This window comes from Myzus persicae, unplaced genomic scaffold (assembly GCF_001856785.1).
Source record: "Myzus persicae strain clone G006 unplaced genomic scaffold, MPER_G0061.0, whole genome shotgun sequence".
Lineage (NCBI taxonomy): Eukaryota > Metazoa > Arthropoda > Insecta > Hemiptera > Aphididae > Myzus > Myzus persicae.
Genome location: NW_019104244.1, coordinates 542,079 through 563,243, shown reverse-complemented (window position 1 = coordinate 563,243; position 21,165 = coordinate 542,079). Strand labels below are relative to the sequence as shown.

The 21,165-nt window shown below is 30.2% G+C and overlaps 1 protein-coding gene across 1 annotated transcript; it reads left to right on the top strand.

The window, feature by feature from the left end:
• The first annotated feature begins 3,758 nt into the window (after window positions 1-3,758).
• Window positions 3,759-18,854, top strand: LOC111040416 (glutenin, high molecular weight subunit PW212). Its single transcript, XM_022324341.1, has 6 exons — window positions 3,759-4,012; window positions 13,983-14,237; window positions 14,375-14,678; window positions 14,749-15,012; window positions 16,575-17,540; window positions 18,803-18,854. Coding segments are annotated over exons 1-6 (1,797 nt in total). The 5' UTR covers window positions 3,759-4,006; the 3' UTR covers window positions 18,805-18,854.
• Window positions 18,855-21,165: the final 2,311 nt, after the last annotated feature.

Genomic DNA, 21,165 nt, shown 5'->3' with positions numbered 1-21,165 from the left:
CCGAAACCGTTTCGATCCGGCTCTTGCATCGAGGCGACAGACGACAACCCGATATCTGGTGCATCACCCCCAGAAGCCGTGCGCACCGCGATGTTTGGCATTGAACTTTACGTTTCGACGAAATCACCGCGACCTGCCGACAAGATTTGGCAGGTTGGGCTGATTGTCAGATAAGTGAAAACTCGGTGCATCGCTAGCGTATCCCGCGACTTCGGACGGTATGTATTCTATATAGAGGGAGCAGGGATGTTTTATGATAATTTATGTACAAGGAATGTGCGTTATAATTCGTTTAATATTATACATCATTCTTACAGTGTTCTTTGTAGCAATAATACAGACATTAAACTAAACTGTGACATAGCACTGAATAATATGTAATATTTCAAACACTATATAACTTCCCATAGGCCTTAGTATCAAGATTTTAGAAACTTTTAACTTGGGAGCAACTATATACTTGTAACTTATATATGCTTTTGAAATTCAAAAAGAGTTACGTGGTACCTACAGTAACTGTAATTGTGTGTGCATTGTATTTGATTCTGACGGTTAAATTATATTTTTATTTACCAATTCTTTTTTAGTTTAATAATTTTGAATAATTTTAATTTTAATTTTTAAATAATTTTAATCTTAGAAAGGTGGATAATTTAATTTTTACTTTACTGATTGTACAATAATTTAATGATTGTTTAAGGATTAAGTATGCCGAATAGGTATAAAATATTATAGCGTAGTATAGGACATGAGTATTGAGTATAACTCATTTTGTGCTTGGTGTGTTTATCCATATTGTATATTTTATTTTTTCATCATACATTGCCGTATAATATCATATTGCGATATTACACAACGGTTAAATTGGTGTGCAACAAAATAATAATATATAATCTTTTCGGTTGTATAAAACTATAAACTATAAATCGTGTAAATGCTTAATCCATTATCCATCAATCCGTCAATAATATTACAAATTGATGATTTTCACACAAATCTAATGAAAACTACAATTATTATTTTATTGTAAAGCATTTGATAACTGTACCTCATAATTATTTGAATTCTTTCAATATTATTTCTATTTTAGTTAATTTGAATTTAATAACATAATATTTCATATACTTTAAGGCTAAATATTAATAAAAAAGAATGTACATATATGTAATAAAAGGTAAATGATCGATGTACATTATACAACTTATAACAACCTATATTTAATAGTGATATCGAAGTACATCCCCATATATTTTTGCTCCGGCACCTACAAGATATGATTTTTTTATTTAAGATACTAACTAAAATAATAAAGTTAACATTACTTTAACAGTTATCATACGTTGGGTTCATAAAATTAGTTAAAATATATTTTTTATAATACTATTTCGGCTAAATTATTAATTACGTATTTCAGTGATATGAATTTAAAATTAATTAATAATTATTTTTCATGTATAGTAAAGTATTAACATTTTTATTTCAGAACCATAAATACATTTTTAATTATATTATTATGTTACTTATGCATTCACTTTCATTATTATATTTAATGTCCATTGTCTGTAAGGTACAATTATTAATTTTTACTTGGATAGTATTATTAACTTTCTTCAATGCAAACGTATCACTCTATAGCCATTTTATTGTCTACGTAAATAAGTATATAGTTTGGTGCAAGGATGGACGTAACATATAGTCTTAGTAAAATGCATTATTGTTAATATATAATTTGACTATGTACCTATTACCAATATGATTTTATTATTCATTAAAATTAATATTTCTCATAAGAAGTACTATTATTTAAAATTGTTTAAAATGTATAAACATATTAGTTTAGCGTTACTAAGAACGTGTCATGTACTCAGTATCCAAGTTGGATAATATAGCTAAGCCTAGGATTTAAAATCAGTTAGGAAATTGAATGTACCTCTTCGCCACAAGTTACCACTGATTCGAAATAATAATAACACCTAAATATGATAACTACGTGTGCGAGATTTCAAATCTAGTGGAAAAAATCATTGAATGCCACTGACGCATTTATACTGTCAAGATTTCATATGGTTTACGTGTTTTTCTTTTGCTATAATTTTCGACGGTACCTCGCGGAATAATGGCAACAACAACAACATCATAACCGTATCCGTGATTGACATGTCATAACATCGAAACACGTTATAGGAAATCATCAACGATTCGATACAATATTATAATAATATTATTAGGCCATTATAACCGTCCGTGGTCATTTATGTGGTACACATGGTAAGTGGTGATCGTTTGAGCGGATGTGATATATTTTAGATAAGTACCTACCTGAAAATATATATGGACCATTTTGGGCGAGTTCCTTGGATATTGGTTGAATAATTGAATAAAATAAATATTATATAATTTATTGGTTAGCCGAGTATGCTTTCCTGCAGTGATATACGTACTCCGGTACTCGGATTCTTTTCGTCTTTCCCGCCCTGTAACGATTTTTATCTACCGTGTGCCTCATTCATAGTGGGTTTCACAACAAGTTTTCTAGTTCAATCAACACCGATGAGTGACCCATTAAACAAAATAATTCTTACTACCTAATTATTTTTAACTTTTTTCTGGAGTGGTCTATTTCATACTATTAAATGTTTTTAAGATTTCACTACATAATTTTAGTGACGGAAGGTTGGAGATACGACATACGAAGGTGGTATATCATGATATGATGCATGAAGCTCATTGGGAATTCCAACCAAAGGGGTAAGGAAAAAAAATGTTGGATAAAACGTCTTAAATTCTTAGCTCACTTGCCAAAAATAAATAGAAAACACTTAAAAAAATTAAATGAGTAACTTCCGCAAGGACTCTAAAATGTGATGATTTTAATATTTGTAAAAAATATATTATTAATGTTAAGCTTTCAAAAAACGATTGAAATGGATGACGAGAATAATAACGACAAGAAATATTTGTCAAAATTTGTTTTTTACGGACAAATTGTTATCATATAAATTAATTTAAATTTAAAACTACCTATATTTAGATAACATTTAAGCAGAACTAATATTACTTAATATTGCTATGTTATAAGTTATAGGTAACATAATGCAAATTAATAGTTATACAATCTCATCATATAACGACATAAGGGTTAATATATGGATTGTGGATACCGTTTTTATAAGGTTAGGTATTGAAATGGAGAATCACCTATATATACCTATGTTTAATATTCAAATTAATTTTACGTAGTATGTCTTATATTTGGCTACAGGTTTTTGTATACATTTTAAACGGAAATAATGTAACTGGTTTAAACATAACATTTTTTTTTCAGTGGTCTACCTATTCGCTAAAAATATGGCTTACGTCAGGCGCATGAACAAAACGTATTTTTTTTTTTGGAAAAAAGCCAAAGCGCCGGATTCAAGGTTGGCTGATAAGGAAGGTGTTGACCCCCTTTGGCAAAATGTCATTTTAGTATACATATTTGTCTTTCAGTTATGTGTAGGTAAGTGCATTATGTTTTATTTCATTTTTAAAACGGGTCTAGTAAACATGTAATAGTCCCCTCCTACAAAGTTCCTGGATCCGCTAGTATCGTGTTTCCTACACCGTGCACGTTTGGCTTTGGGTGCCCACTGTCCGATATAATGATAATAATAATAATAACATTAATGTGTGGAGAAAGGACCTCGTGGTCGTTGTGTAAGACAATATTATTACCGTGTTCCGTGGTGGGGTCACTGCGCGGTAACCGTCCGAGTAAAAGCCTCATGTGATGATACCAAGCGCTGTATGACGTACGGAGCTCGTGAGAGTGCAAGTGCTTCCCGCGCGAGTGATATAGTGAGAGTGCTTATTAATTTATATTATAAAATATTATTTTCTACCGGTGGAAATATTTAATTTTTTAATACGGGGCCGCCGATTTGGTAGTTATTGTTGTTGTTGTGGTTATTGTTGTTGTTATAACTTATAAATATAAGTACTGTGCTATTGATGTTCAATTGTTAAAATGAAGGTATGTTTATACGATTTTTTTTCTCACTCAATATTTTTATTTTCCATTAATATATATAATGGTGGTTGTTCGGAATTGATTTAATTCAATTTTAAGCCGTTACCATACACTCATAATATTTATCGTTTGAAATGTTATTATTTTTAATTGTATTGATACAAATTAACAATCTTCATTTAGACTAAAAACAAATACCTATATTAAACTTTTAAACTTATTGTTAGTATTAGTAATTTTAATCCCTAGAATATTGTCTATTATGGTTCCTGTTATATTTTTCACAAATATAATATATTCTCACCAATATTGATTAGTCATTAACTTGTACTTGAAATTTCAATAATTTATGGTTAGTACTTTAATTGACTATGCCCATGAAAATGTCATTATTGTTTTATAGCCGTATACAGTGATACTGTGGTAGGGTAGTACACCATCAGAATTATTGTCTATAGTTCAACTAAATTAAGGTAATTTTACATTCTAAGAATATCAGCTGTTTAAATTTAAATTGTCTATAAATCTAATAAATAAGCCTATAACCTAGCATATAATGTTACCTTTGACGATTTATTTTCAATCAACATTATAGACAATTTATATTAATTGCATTTTAATTTAGGAAAATATGGTTCAGTTAAGTATCGATAAATTAAATTAAATTATTATATTGGAATTAGTAGTATCACCCTATATTTATGCAATATTATATTAAGTATCAAGACGGTGTTCAATTTATTCATATAGAAATCGTATTAACATTTTTGATATTTTCATAAAAAAATGTTTCATTAAAATTAGTTTTTTTAATTTATATGTTCTATCTACAAACGGTAAAAAAATTCATTAAAACATGTTTGAACGTGTATACTGAATACATACATTCTAAAGCTTCTGATATGAAATATTGATAAAAAAAATCCATTAGGTAATTACTATTTTCATTTTTTTGTCATTCAAGTGTTGTACTTGTATTCTAAATTATTCAGTTTTCTCAATGGATACGCGTAGTTGAGGGTCTTATAATTAATAACAACAAAAAAATATTCAGATTTGTTTCCTTCCTACAGTAAAAGTTTTCACAAATAATATAATAGCTAATATTTATTTAAAATTGAAAATATTTAATTAAGAAAAATGATATTTACCTACTAATTAGTGTCACATTAGTCTTGCATAATGCTTTCACCATTACAGCTGTATTACTGAATAATTGATGCGGCATCATCTTCATGAAATCATGAACCATTGTATATTTACTTTCGCGAATCGCGGCTATTATTAATTACACGATTTCGTTAAGAAACTTATTGTCATTTTTATTCTCGACACAAGTGCTAAACATTTGACTGTAGGATGTGTACCTACATATTATTATACCTAATATTATGATAAATTGTATTCCACGGAATTATTTTTTTCAATTATTGATTTGACTTATGGTCCGAATACGATACGAGTGTTAACATTGGTACTATTATTATTGATGTTGCTATTGCGTTGTGTTTATAATTAGTTTTTTATAACGGTCTAGTCTTAAAATCGAATCAATTAATGTTGGTATGACTGTGAATCGTAATAGGTAACTACTTAAAAAAAATAACCTTATTGATCTTCAAAAATATGGAAAATATAAATTATCCAACGAAATAGGTAAAGGTACGTATGTGAAATGTCTATATTTTATGCATTCATACATAGTCATATTTTTGCCGCCAAAACATCAACCTGCGGCAGTGTAGACGTCCGAAGGTGAAAGTCAGTTGTAACGGCAATAAACATCGCATGCGCTATATAAAAAAAATAACATTAAAAAACTGAATACAATAGTAATAATAACGATAGCAGTGATAAAAATAATAGATATAACTGTTGAATGAGCGATTGTCTTTTCTGCATCGGCAACAGCACAAACGACGTGGATAAAGATACCAGGTATATGAGGTACCTATTTAGAGTCGTTTGACGCATGAAACATTGCGAAAAATGTCCTAATTATTACAAATGTGACCACTTACACATTTTACATGTATATTGTATGTTAAAACTTACGGTTCGATATAATATTTGCTCAAGTGCAAACGAAATATTCTCAACGCAAAAATATAAATCGTAATTTAAAACAAAAACGTGTGTACTGCGTTTCTCTGAAATGAATTAGAAATAATATAATTATCACTGTTTCGGTCATCATTTATCAGGTTTATTTTTTATTTCAATTCACTATAGTAGGTATACTGACTTTAAACCGGTGTATTTCATTTAACTAAGGCGCTGTGTTATTAATAATTACCTAGTCTGTGTGAATTTGAAAGTACGATTTCTATGACAAAATTATATAGTTCAATATCGTATTGAATATTTTATAATTAAGAAAAAAATTGTATTTTTTTTATAATGTAACAGTTTACATAAAATAAGCGGTTTATAGGTATGCAAAATCTAGTAAATTAAAAATAAATACTAATTACCTATTACGATGCTCCACAATAAATGTCTAGATATGATGTTAATATAACGAGAGTTATAACTGGAAACAATAATTTAATTGTCAATTAGCTTATATAGTATAGATATACCTACTCTAATTTATAATTCCACACTAGAACCACCAGAATCTACGTGCATATTTAATAACTAATTAAAACACCTATGTGATTATAAAATTATGACCTCATAGACGTATAATGTGCTATCTTAATGATATCATGATATTTTAAGTACTTACCTGGCTAAATAGTATTCACCAAAGGATACGATGCCAGAGGCTAATAGCAATTTGTCATAACTACTCCAGCTTATGAGGGTCATAAGTCATAACTATATTGTGGTCCAACTGTTCATGCTATGGACATAAAAACATAGCTTTTAAAACAAAATTTGGAAAAAAAATTAAACGTTGAGCTTTGAAAGTTTCCGACCGATGTCTGGATCTGTGTTTGGGTCAGCGAAGAATGTCCTGCAGTAGCTGTCGAGATGGTACCTTTCCTTTAATATATAGGTACTTATCCGACGGTAGCAGAATTCGCCGGGCGCGAGCCGTCGTTGAAGCTCGACCAGTAAGCGATTGTTGGGTAGCATAATTGGTTAATATAATAATATTATACTTATTATATCGACGATAGTGCCTTACACTCAGCTTGTGCGTTTAGAAAGCATGAACGGCTCACCCGCGATATTGGCTCTACACACCGAGTGATTTTAATACGCACCTATCGATTTTTTCGTCAAACCCGCGGTCGTCAACAGTCATCAACATTGATCTATTTTATGCGTCAAAGACAGTGATCGTCATTCGTGTCTTTTTTTACAAGTGCATCGTCGGTTAGTGATTTTCCGGCGGAATACCATAGAATATCAAATATACCGTTGTACTCGACAGTATCATAGAACGAGTCCTAATATGCATAGACCTATTAAGAAAAAGACTGATAATAGAGAGAGAGAGAGAGAGAGAGAGAGAGATCAGCTATCGTTAGGACAAGATAGCCTAAAACGTTGGTACCATATATAACCATTAATAACAAGAAATAGAGAATAGTTCAACAACAAGGATAAAGACATTTTTAGAAAAAGAAGCATACACCTGAAGTACATAGGTCTCATTGTATTACACAAACCATCTCTTTCTAAAAATGTTGGCACTTGGCGACCTATAATAGGGTATAATGGTAGCCACGGCTGAAATTCGATAGACTGCGATGTAGAGATCATCGAACGTAGGTTCGACCTACGAAGGTCGTTGTCTAATGATTTCACGCGACTGCGGACAGACGTATTTTTTATGTCTCGCATTGGGCACGATAAAATGTATTGTGATGATATAAATAATTAATTGTGATTGTCAATCCGGCCGTGCAATTACCTATTATCACATCGACAGAGTATTCATATCTACAGACTTGTAACTTCTATTTAACTCCCTTAACATGATCAAAGCGGTTTTTTTTTTTTTTTAAAAAAAGGAAAACTGTTGGAAAAAAGAATATTTATAAATGAATATTTTAGTTCATATTAAATTAATTAATTTTTTTGCTGAATGGAACATAATAAATACGTATGTGATAAATTTGGTTGTTTCAATTTACTTGCGTCTTAATATCTTATAATGCTTTTATAAATATCATTGTAAATTAGTATTCGAGTATATATTTTTTTAAATATTACTATCTATATTATAATATATATTAATAATACATTATTATGTTTAATGTTTTATTAAATGTGTTGAGAAAGTGACACATTTATTTCGTTTGCGTTTGTTGAATAATATAAAATAAACCTATTAAACCATGCGATTACGATGTTAATTCAATTTAATCTACGGAAGAGTAGTAAACCAGTAAACCATTTAGAAGATTTTATGTACAACTCTGTTAATATTTTTTATTTCCTCTTGGTGGGAAGAGAGAACTTAGTGTAAAAAAAAAAATATATATTGTATATGTATTGTACCTAACTACTTCAAGTTAATAGCAACGCAATATTATAAGCATTGTTTTACAATTGATTCTTACAATAATAATAATATATTTTACATAATAATGTAACTATTATTTTTACATTAGATTACGAATATATATAATATGTCTATACCTACAGTTCACCCATGCGATATCACCCGTCGTAAATACACAATTGCTCACTTGCTTGCTCACAACTATCGCACAAGGTTTTTTTTCACTAATTAGTTATCACTACTAAACTAATTTAAAATTTGGTAATGTAACTATCTACAGCAAAATTATTTGAGTGATTGGCTAAAACAAGTAAAATTGCCTGGGGTAATACTGAAAAATGGACTTTCTTCGAACTCTAGAGTTTACTTCAAGGACACATCTAATTATTTAAATATCTGATCCCGCGGCTCTAATTTATAGTTACCCGACGAGACCACGAGTGTGTATTATTTCCAAATCACATTTTTACCGTTAGTGTTTGATTTTTTACCAAATATACAAAATTGGTCCTGTTGAAGGCGCAGCAAAGGTAAACTGGTTTAAACTGCCTGTACGATTGTATTCAACATTTCACAATACTTAGAACCAAATAAATATTTTACCTACTTTTGTTGCGCAAGGAAATAGTAAAGACTATGTATAACAATACGTTTTTAATGTTTTAAAAAATATGTTACAATAAAGTAATTGTCGATGTCCCAACATACACATCAGCATATAATTTAAGGAGCTTTACGGTCGAGTAAATAAAAAATGACGCAGCACAAGATTTGCATGGGTTTTTTTTAAATACGTAATTTGTTCTGTGAATTAATTAGATTATTCACTCATATCGTATACGGATTTAACATTTAACTCGAACATTATAATCATTGAACATCTGAACGTAACGAATAAATAAATTAAGTGTAGAGAAAAATAGGAAGAATTACGTAAAACCAGGATATTTGACTAATAAAACTTAATCCCCTATGTAGATTTAACTGGATAAAATATTCAATTAAAAATTAAATATTTTTAAATCTAGATGACATAATATTCTTGAAATAAAAATATATAAATATATTAGATAGTACTGTTCGTCTTATTCGGAATGACTTTGATTTATTTAAAAATATTCACACTCGAATATTATATAATAGGGTCTATATGATAACATAATTTATCATGGTTTTCATTTGTACTATTTGAAATGATACATTTAACCCAAGACATTAAAATAATATTAAATGCATTATGTATTAAAACAAAATATACTAATTAAAACAGAAAACCTTGAAACCCAAAAAACAATATTAATTTCTATTTATCTTTAGAAAATAATACAGGTACTATTATTGAACCAATAAAACTATACTGTGTTTGACCAGCAAAGTGCAAATAATCATTTGAAAAATAAAATTTGTTCATATCACTGTTATTATTTTTTTAATAGCAATTAGTTCCAGTAGGGCACACGCCCGTGTACTTATATATATATATATTATATATGTATATATAAATAAATAAACAGAAACAAACAAGTGTATTACTTTAATTTATTATAAGAAATATTCACTTTTAGGTAGTTATGAATATTTTATAATATTAGTTTCATGGTATCAGAAATTCCCCTTACTCAACAAAATCAGTAGTCGACTTCATCATCTCGTAAAAATTAATAAACACATTTTAAAACTAATTATTGTATATATTTTGTTATATTTTTTGGAAATTCAAATAACCGTTGTTGCTGAGTGTTAAATGAAATAAAAATAAAAAGTATTATGTTATTAATATAATATTAAGTATGAACAATATAAGTGAAAGATCTTATTTTATAAATAAATATAATCGACTGCATTAACAACAATAATACCTATAAATACCAATTAAGAGAAATAAAACACTTCGGTAAGCTCTGGTCAAACCAAATTCGTTTAAATTGTAAAGAAAAAGTGACAAATAGGCTCAGAAATGTTCACACGAGGACCTCACACGAATATCAAAAACATTCACTCCATTATGCCTAACATACAATGTACAAATTACAGTTAAACACTTTGTCATCATCTGTCCGAGTTTCACAGAGGTTAGAACGGATTCCACATTCCAGAAAATCTGTAAAAAACAAGTAGATAATTTCTGATATAAGCAAATAAATTACTTATTTAAAAATAGTTTAAATGTATAAATTAATCTAATATAAACACAATGTTACAAAAACAAATGAAAATATGAATATTATAATTTATTATAAATTATACATTTATCAGCAATTTAAACACCTGTATTGTGAAAAAAATCATCAAAATCAAGATATTCCATAACATGTACATTATTTTATTACTACAAAGATAGTGATAAGTACAACAAAATTAATGACTGTAAAATACAACTATTCAAATATAGCTTTTCAACCATGAATTTCATAATGTATTACATAGTTCTATTAATTCATTAAATTCGGTCCATAGCGCCTATCGTTATATTATTATGATTAGGATGAAAGTAGTTGATTTTTTCATAACATGACGTAAAATTACATAGGCAACGGTGTATGGAATTTTTAACATACTATAATTAATTAATATTTTGTTGTACTTCCCTGTTAGCCAGATACGTATTTAACTAAATAGCGTGTTAAAAAAGAATATATATTATAACATATTGAATAAGTTATAAAACACAAGTAAACATTTTGAATAATTCAACGATCGAGTTCAGTACAAAACCAACAAAAAATATAGGATGATTGGTGGCCGTATTTTGCATATTCTTTTAGTGTATTATACATTGGGTGGATGTTGAGTAATATATATTACCTAATAAGTATTGAAAAATGTGTTTGGAAAATGTAGACTGTGGCAAAAGTTGTATAGGCCTCGTAACACGTTTTATGTTTATACCACACGAAAATATTGGTTTAAATAACGTAATTTGAAACTAATAAATTATTTATACTTAGAAAATAATATGTTTTATCATACTCTCCGCTTCATAATAATATACAGGTCCCTACTTGTGTAGTTGTGTGCAATTCTAGTACCACCCATTCCGGAATCCGAAATGAAAGCGTTTCCCACTTCGATTCGTGACGTCAATAGGAAGGAAGTATTGAATATTGTGTTATTATTACTTTTTTACAGACGTTTCTCGATTACTCGAAACTCCTTATTATTTTTGGTAATATTCGTGAACATCTTTCTCCGTAAATAAACACATAACATAATCGCTCATTATATAACTGTACATGTAGGTTTACAGCTTTTTTACACCCATGCTATCAATTACACGGATAATATTTGATTCACAGCAAACGCACAAACTGAAAACTGAAAATTTGGGGGGAATAAATTCGTCAAATACATTCTAAATTATAATAGAGTAATTAATTGTATTAAAAGTTAATTAGTTATTATTTTAATTATCATCTATCGGCTTACACCTCTAAAATATATCTCGGAAACATTGACTAGGTAACTGTTTATGGCTTTTTATGAATGACTGATTTAGACTTACTAAAAAGCTTTACATTATAATTACTATTAATTAATTAAAAACAAAACAATTTTTGTCATATTAACTTTCGTTAAATGCCAAGACAATTTCACTACAGATGACAAAATAATAAATATTTACTGTGAAACGAAGAAAGCAAGGTCTGGGTCGGTAAGGGTCAACTATAATAGTGTCTGCGTTACGCAACTAAAATATCAAATAAGCAACTATACTTGAAACCGGTTCCGATCACGGAATAAAAATAAATACAAACTTTTATATTACAATTTACAACTAGGAATCTTACTTCTGGGGAAATCTAAAAAAACTACGTGTACGACAATAATTAAATATTAATATACAACTGTATCTAAATATACTTATATTAGGCTCGTATATTTTTACTTCAAGGCTACAAGGAATAGTAAACTTTATGATAAGAACTATTTGAATTATTTAAAGGTAAAATTGAATTTATACCTTTCACTTCCACATGTCCAAACTCTCTTCAAAAAATAATCTCATCTATCATTTATTAATATTACTATAAATATTATATATTTTTTTAGAAATAATAAAGAATAGTGTTGTATAGCATGTGGTTAAAACATATTTTATTTGTATTTCCTTTCAAAAAATGATAGTTTTCCTTAGAAAAACTTTTTTATCCAAAAAAATGTTATACTATTATAATTTTGATAGAACTTAAAGCCCAAAGTAAATTTTCATTTTAAGTTGTATACTTGACCTGTAACCTTTAAGTACTTACTAATAAATAATTACTTTTTAATTATTTGCAATAATATTATTTTTACATACTTATAATAAATATGTTATTATGTTAAAACATTAAAACAATAAATAAATAATTTTAATAAAATACAAATTAATTATTTATATTTTACTATAACAATACCTATACTATTTTAAGTATTAATTAACTGTCTTAAGACAATAGCTAAGTGAGGCTCGTTTTAATCTATTACTGGCTTACTGGTGTTACTTATTTCAGTTTTGTGGAGTATTTTATGAATGAATTTTCGTATGAGATCGTTAATATGACACATATCTTCACATACCCATTTGTTGAATCAAAGCGTGTTATACATGTTCAAGCAAAAGTATTCGTTTTGATGGAAATACCAATTTTTGGTACCGTATTTTGTTGTGATATGTTAGTTGCAACATAAACATTATTTTAGTAATTCTTTAATCGATTGCTCACAAAATACATATTTTGTATTATTCAAAACATATAATATAATCAATGATCTTGGGGGTAGCTGATCGAAACAAAAAACTTTTTGATTAATGATCCGGCGAGTAAGCAAAACGAAATCGAAATAGGTTTTAATAATAATATTACGATGTTGCAAAAACAATAACCGTATAAATGTAATCGATTTGAATTGTATCTTTGAATACGTACAATAATTAGTCGCAGTATAATCATTCACCGCCACGTAATACCATGGTATAGTAGAGTGCTGTCTAATGACAATTTACAATGTATATAATGTAACTATTTACTATTTTATATGTAGCTAACAGTCATAATTCATAAAGATAACAACAAATGTACAACTAGGTACTTTTAAAAATTATTAAGCTGAATTACATTCAATATGTTAATTTAGTACGCGTGCGATGAATGTTATAATAAATATCCCATAATATCATATATATATACCTATGTAAGCAGTGTCTAAATGAGGTAACATATTACTTTCATTTCAAGATGACCGGAACTAGCAATATCAGGATAAACGGGTTCTGTAATAACAATATTAACCGAATCCAAACTTTCTCCTACCATACAGAATAATAATAGATATAATAATAACAGTTAAACTTATCATCACATAACTTACTAATCACGCTTTAAGACATTAAAAATGTTTCGTAACTCTAAGTATGAGTCGTTCGTTGTTCTTAAAATTTTATGAAATTAGTTCTGCGATTTGTTACACACACTTCGTCATTGCAAAAAATCAACTGCGTTGTTATTATGACGTTATTTTTTTTTACAGGTCTTCGCGTTGACAATTGTCATTTTAGCCCTTAACGGTTATGTAACGAGAGCCACGTCACTGGACCCTCTCGAAAACGTAGAAATTGACGAGTCGAAAACCGATAGAGACGACTCGAGAACCAAGAGGTCCGGGAACATATTTTCATCACTATTGAAGAAAAAATTTGGATTACTTAGCTCAATAACCGGCACGTCGTCGGGTAAATCTATTGGTCATTTTGACAATTATCCAGAACATTTCGAAGAACCACTGGTATGACATATTTGTAAACTTTATAAATATCAAATCAGTTGTACGTGCCTTACGTCAACTGATAAGATTTATTAACGATAGTCGTTTATGTATTAATATTTATTTACGAAAGAACACGAATGTATATTGCATTTTAGTCTTATCACACAAAATCGTTCAACTTATGGGGCGTTAAAAAAGCGATCATGTCGTCGGTGTTTCAAGCGGCTAAAGCGATAACGGGTGGAGTGATTGCTCTCAAGGGACAACTGATCAAGGCTAAAGGGCACGCGGTCGTAGCCAAAGGTAAGCTGATGCAGACCAAAGGTGAAGCGATTTCGAACTTTGGCAAAACCATTGCGACTCACGCGTTTGACGTCCACCATGAACCACAACTAGACGTACATTCCTCCGTGGGCCTATTCAACCACCTGCCTGTCACGCCAATCCACCATCCAACCAGTAAATATACTTCGCTGATAGTTGTACTTCTTCTATACAGTATTTCAGAGTATACACTTCCGATTTACAGGCTACGGAGCTGCTACTGCGTTTGGATACCAAGGACAAGGGTATCCGAGCAACGTGTACCAGGGCAATGCATACCAGAGCAACGCGTACCCCAGCAACTCGTACCAAGTCGCGCCTCCTAGTTACCAGACAGGATTCGGGGTGCCACAAACCGGATATGACAGTGGTGCGGGTTACGGTGGATACGGAGGTAACGGCTTCACAGCAAAAAGAGCAGTAGTGCAGAATGCACAGGAATCAACTGTCAAACAAGTGCAAAGTGCATGTAAGTACAAAATAATTCTTTGGTGAATATTATATATCATACTTAAATGGTTAAGAATCTTTTTTCAATAATTCTCAGAATAGTTTATAGCAGGGCTTCACACCAGAATCGGCAGAATTGACAAGTAATAAACCAAGATCCTTAATCCGTTTTAACTACCTAGTTATCAGTATTGATAGAACAGGAACACTAATATTAATATTAACGACTTAAAACCTGAAAATATTATTCGGCTTAACCGTTATAACAACTACTGCAAACTGTTTAATCAAGTAACACATTTATGTATAAGTACTTCTATAACTGAATTAGAAATGATAGAAAAAAATAGAACAGGGAGACGGTTTTTAATTTACCAGTTGATGGATTTTTTCAGTTGGCAATTTGGTAGTGATAAATGGATTTTTTTTTGGAATGCGAAAATATGTATTAAGATATTGATACCTATAACTTATGTATTAACTGTTAAGTAAGCATACTTTATAAAACCCACCAGGGAGAGGTTTATGATAATTTAATTTAATTGACTTTAAAATTCCAACATGAATATTGTGCCTACATGACATTTATTTTTAAAAATCCGAATTGACCAGTATGAAAATATAAGTTCAACTATAAACAGAAATATTAAATAACCCATGCAAATGGGTTATATAATTCGTATTCTCATCGCACAACCGAAATCAGAAACTCGAAAGTCTTGATACATAATAGGCTCGTGATGATAAATTTAAATATTGCCCACTCGTCGACCAGTTATCAAATTATGATGATATTAATTAAAACATATATAAATGAAAAGTGAATATAGGCTACAGTAGTTAAACAGGATTATTTGAATATGTGCTATAAACATACAAATTGAATACATTATTATTTGTTATTAATAACAAAATATTCTCTAAAATATACATTTATCATTTAGTAAAATAAATAGGAATGCATAAGAAATTTAAGTAGATACTAGAATCTTCTTTAACTTTACACTTTTAAATTAAAATGTATCCATTTATCTTTGTAACGAAATCCATTTTCAATATTCACGCACTATACCTACCTAACGTAATGATTCCGATATAAAGTATTATAGTACCTATTAGCCATACATTTTGTTTTATTATTTAAACTACAAAAACTTTAAATTATAATATTTCGTACTTAGAATTCACCATTAAGAACATTTTTTGTACACCCATATGTTGAGTCGGTTGACAAAAAAGTGAAATATTGCATTATTGTGTTGTTAAATACAAGCGGAGGGCCCCGTAGGCACACTTCCTCGTGTAGCAAGTAGTCAGTAATACTTTCTACAATTTGGCTGTTTTGTACGTGATGAGTGAGTATACGGCGGAGTCACGTACACGGAAAGTAAACATGCTTAAACGTACGACACCGATTCGGGTTTCGTAGACATATATATTATAGTTACATTATAAGACGTGGATCGTCAAAAACCTGGCATGGCCGAGTCGGACGTATAAACGATAGTTGAAATTTGTATTATTTTCAACTCGTTATATATGTATTATACTGGTTTGTACTTAACTTGTGTTTTTGTGCAGTCGACAAGGATTCGGTTCACGCTGGATTGTTGATCTTCAAACCGATCAAAATGCCTGTGCAGAACGTACCGGCAGCCGGTAATCTGGTGACGTCTCAAAGCACGGCCAGCTCACAGCAGGCGATCGGCCAACGGCCGTCACAGCAACTGGGTGCAGGTGCATTCAATCCTTCAAGTTTTAAGACTCCACAGCAAGGTTTTGGATTTCAAAAACCGTTTCCAAACAGATTTCAATCGGACGTTCTATCTGAAGAATACTCGCCGGACTTGAGCCCCGGTTACCAGGCACCGGACATTGGTTACCAGGCGCCGAACCTAGGTTACCAGGCACAAAACCCCGGTTTTCAGGCACAGAACCTCGGTTTCCAGGCACAGAATCCCGGTTTTCAGGCACAAAATCCAGGTTTCCAGGCACAGAATCCCGGTTTCCAGGCGTCGAACCTCGGATATCAGGCACCGAACCTCGGTCAACAGGCGCCGAACCTCGGTTACCCGTCGAACGGAGGCAGCGCCGAACAGACCGCGGGTCACGGTTTCGGCGGAGGGCTGCAGAACTTCGACTTCCAGCAGCCGGCCAACAGCCAAGAGTTGGGCCAACAGCTGGCCGCGATCTCTGGCCAACAGCTGCAGCAGACGTCCTTTTCACAGGAGAGTCTCAACGATGACCAACGTGACTTGGGTTCGGGCGTGGACGAGCGGATGGCTCAGCCATCGTACAAACGCGTTAGTCAAGCGGTCAATACCAAGCGAGGTGGATCGGGATCGATAGGTCAGTCAACGCCATCGGTCACTGCGGACTTCAGCAATGGCGACGAGGCGAAAACGAAAAAACGAAGCGCTCCACTGCCGCCGTCACATGTTGACGAAATCGTTCCGTTGAAGTACCACGACGACTCGACGGCGGAAGACCAAGCCAGATTGAAGCAAACCGTCCAACGGTTTTTCAGCATGCTACAGAAACAACGATGTAAGTATAACCATCTCTGTTATTAATTCCCACGAAATAAAAAGAATAATGTCGAAAAAAATTCAACTGGACTTTAAACTTTAGGTCAATTTATAACGGCAGTATAGGTGAATAATACATGTAACATATATAACAATAATAAATTAACAAATGAAAAATTATCTTTAAAATGTAATAGATAGATGTAGGTAGTTACAGACTACAATGACACTAAAAAATAATATTTAAAGGTTTTTTTAAATGTTTAAATATTGTCTGGAGGCTTCCCTCATCGTGAGCTTCTTGAGCCTACCTTTATGATATGTATATGTTTATGTACAGTCATCTCTTTTACTTCTTGGATATACTGAATAACAGATTGTAGATTTTCTTAAAAAAAAATTCCAGAAACTAGGTATATGATACTGATTGTGATTCATGCAGTTGTGTATAAAATTTAAACCCCAATTTCAAATAAGGTCATTATTTTCTTTGGATTATATTTTTAAGTCGTTTATTAGGGTCCATGTTATTTAAAGACTCAAAGTTGTATCTATATATCTACTTCAGTTAAATGTGTCTGTGCGCAGTGATAGGAAATGCTTTTAAATCAAAATGCATAGTTTACATCCGATTGCTAACCAATTTGTTAGTATCATTCTATTTCGTTTTTTTATATTTCAACCCACATATTATTAGCTTATGGTTCAGGTCATTATTACTATTATTTTTAACCAAATTTCGTAATCGTTTCTTTTATAAGGTTGTCAAAATGCCGAAACCGCATAAACCTACATATAATCGATACTATTATTATACTGTAATAGTTGTACATAATAATTATGTACTGTTAGTTATTTCTGACTAATAATTTATAAAATTTTACTCGATGTTCTTTGTTTTTAGTAATTATTATCATAGGTATCGAATATTTGAATGCATTTAATTAAAGTTTATTTACTGTTCTGCCATTAAATTAGGTACATATATTATGATGTGTATTTTATGTATCGACAATAAATATTTAGTTTTATTAAAATGAGTTATGAATTATAATTAAGCACCTAAAACTGTAGTGTTAAAAAATATATATTAACAGAGAAAGTTATTTAAACCTTTAGAATTTTCTATGCATAAATAAAATAAACTTATACTCACTCGTATTACAAAAAAATTATTAATTCTATAAAACTATTAAACATTAAAGCCTAATAATAATTAAGTAAAATTGTCATTTACATAAATTAGAGAAATTTTAATTATAAATTGTAATTTTATTCTAGGAGAGTATCTATTTATGGACTTACAAGTAATCTATGGAATCAGAATAATTGTGAAAAAAACCATTCACACAAATCAAACATAGTCGGGAATCATCTACAAACGACTATGTTTACATAGCTAGTCACATTTATGATGTATTATTTTGTATGCATGTGCAACCCATTGTTTTTATATATTTTTTTGTATTACTTCATATTCTTACGTTTATATTAAAACATAAAACATATAAGTTGCTCAAATTCAAATAAGAAAGAACATATTTTATTAAAAAAGGTTTGTTAAGAAGTATTTAAAATTATCATAGCCGTTATTTATTAATCACTAATTTGTGTTTCGTTTTTCACTTTTTGAAGTCAACGAAAGCAAAAATGATTTATAAACATAAAATATATTATATTGTAGTAGGTACCTATTGTAAATTATTGATTGTGTATTAGTATATTACGTTATAGTTTAGTAATCATTTAATACGTTAGAAATAGTTAATAACAAATTATGGGTTTAGTAATTATACACAACACGTATAGTTTAGAAGATATAGTGTATATATGAATTGTGTCACAAATTAATAAAAATGTATAACTATTAATTGTAAACTGATTAAAATTATTGTATAAAATAACATATAATATATGCCCATAATTTTAAATTATCAAAATGTTTGTCTTCTGTTATTTTTTGCCGTGGTCGTCGGGTGTAGTCACTAGTAAGTCATAAACCATAGCATGACCAGCTGTGATTCTTATAATAATAATAATAATTATTATCATACAAATGATAACAATACAAATGGTAATAATAATAATAATAATAATAAGTCTAATGCAACATTAACAATTTTTAAACATTGCAAATTACAATGTCATTTATGTGTAGAATAAAGCAGCAGCCTCGGTAAGCAAAGCTTGTGCTGTGAGAGTAGTTTTTAAAATATAAATAAGAGAACAATATGGCCTAAAGCCGCGGTCACCCGATGATAGAAAAACGCGATAGATGCTGTCGTGAAAGAACTGTCATGCATGCATTATAGTGTGAGAGTGAACAAGTTGATAGTGTGATTGTAATTATCATAATAATACAGAGTTCGTACTGTGACAGTTGTACGCATGACGGTTCTTTCGCGACACTATACTTGTAACTATCACGTTATTCTACCATTATATGACCGCGGCTTAATTGAATAAAATATGGAATTGAATAAATATGAAGAGTAATTAGAGACAATTATGGGGGATATGCGATGTGCGTATCTGCCGAGACGCGTAAAGAAATCAAAACTGTTTTATCGCTATTTACACACTCAACAAAATGCACTCACTAGCATTTATACACGCTATTTACATATCATTATACACTGATACGCACGTCATGTCATGACGCGGGTACACATAAAATACATAATAATATTTGTTGTCATGCGGGTAACAACCATAGGCGTGCCCAGACCTTCGACGCAAAGGGCGCAACCAAGGTTGACTAAGGGGCTTTAGTCCCTCTTTTTGAGCAATTTTTGTTATTCTCAGATTCACCTTGGTTTTAATCTCATATTCAATATGGACTAAAAAATATTTTTTCCCCCCATTTCAGATTTCATACAACGGATGTCAGTAATCAATTAAAATAAAATTGATGTAAGAAAATCAAATCATGTTTAACTAGGTAGTGGTGAGTACTACGCGTCTACGCTATATTAACATTTCCCTTGCCATTTTAACGGACCTTGGACTAGGTATCTATAATCTATTTAAACCTTTTGTTGTTCGGTTAAAAATGTTTTTTCATCCTTTTGCCATTAAAAATATAGGTATCTACCAAAATTATTATTAGTTTTACAAATCATGTTATAATACAAATAAACAGTAACAAAAATTAATGCCGTATACATTATACCAACACAAATATGATTTTTTTTATTTTTTAACATTTTAAATATTTTTTTTTTTGATATTGTATCTATATTTGTGCTATATTATCATAATTTGTAAGATTCTAATATTTAAAAATGCTTACTAATAAAGTAATAACACATAATAACATTATGTAATATCGGACAACGATTCTCAAGCTGTGGTAAGCAGAGAGCTCGTGGGCAATGCACTAAAAAAATCTCCATTCATAAAAAAAATGATATTATGGAATATTATTCACATTAAATATTATTTGGCTTATCTGATATAATAATAATGTAAACAATAATTGTAGATGCCTCTTTTTGTATGCATTAAATACTAATATAATCATCATTTTGTAGTTTCTAATAAAATAAAATTCCATACAAAGCAAAATAAACGTTATTTGTTCAAGTGGTACATGACAATTTTCAAATTCTGTAGGTGGTACGCGGATATAGAAAGGTTGAGAA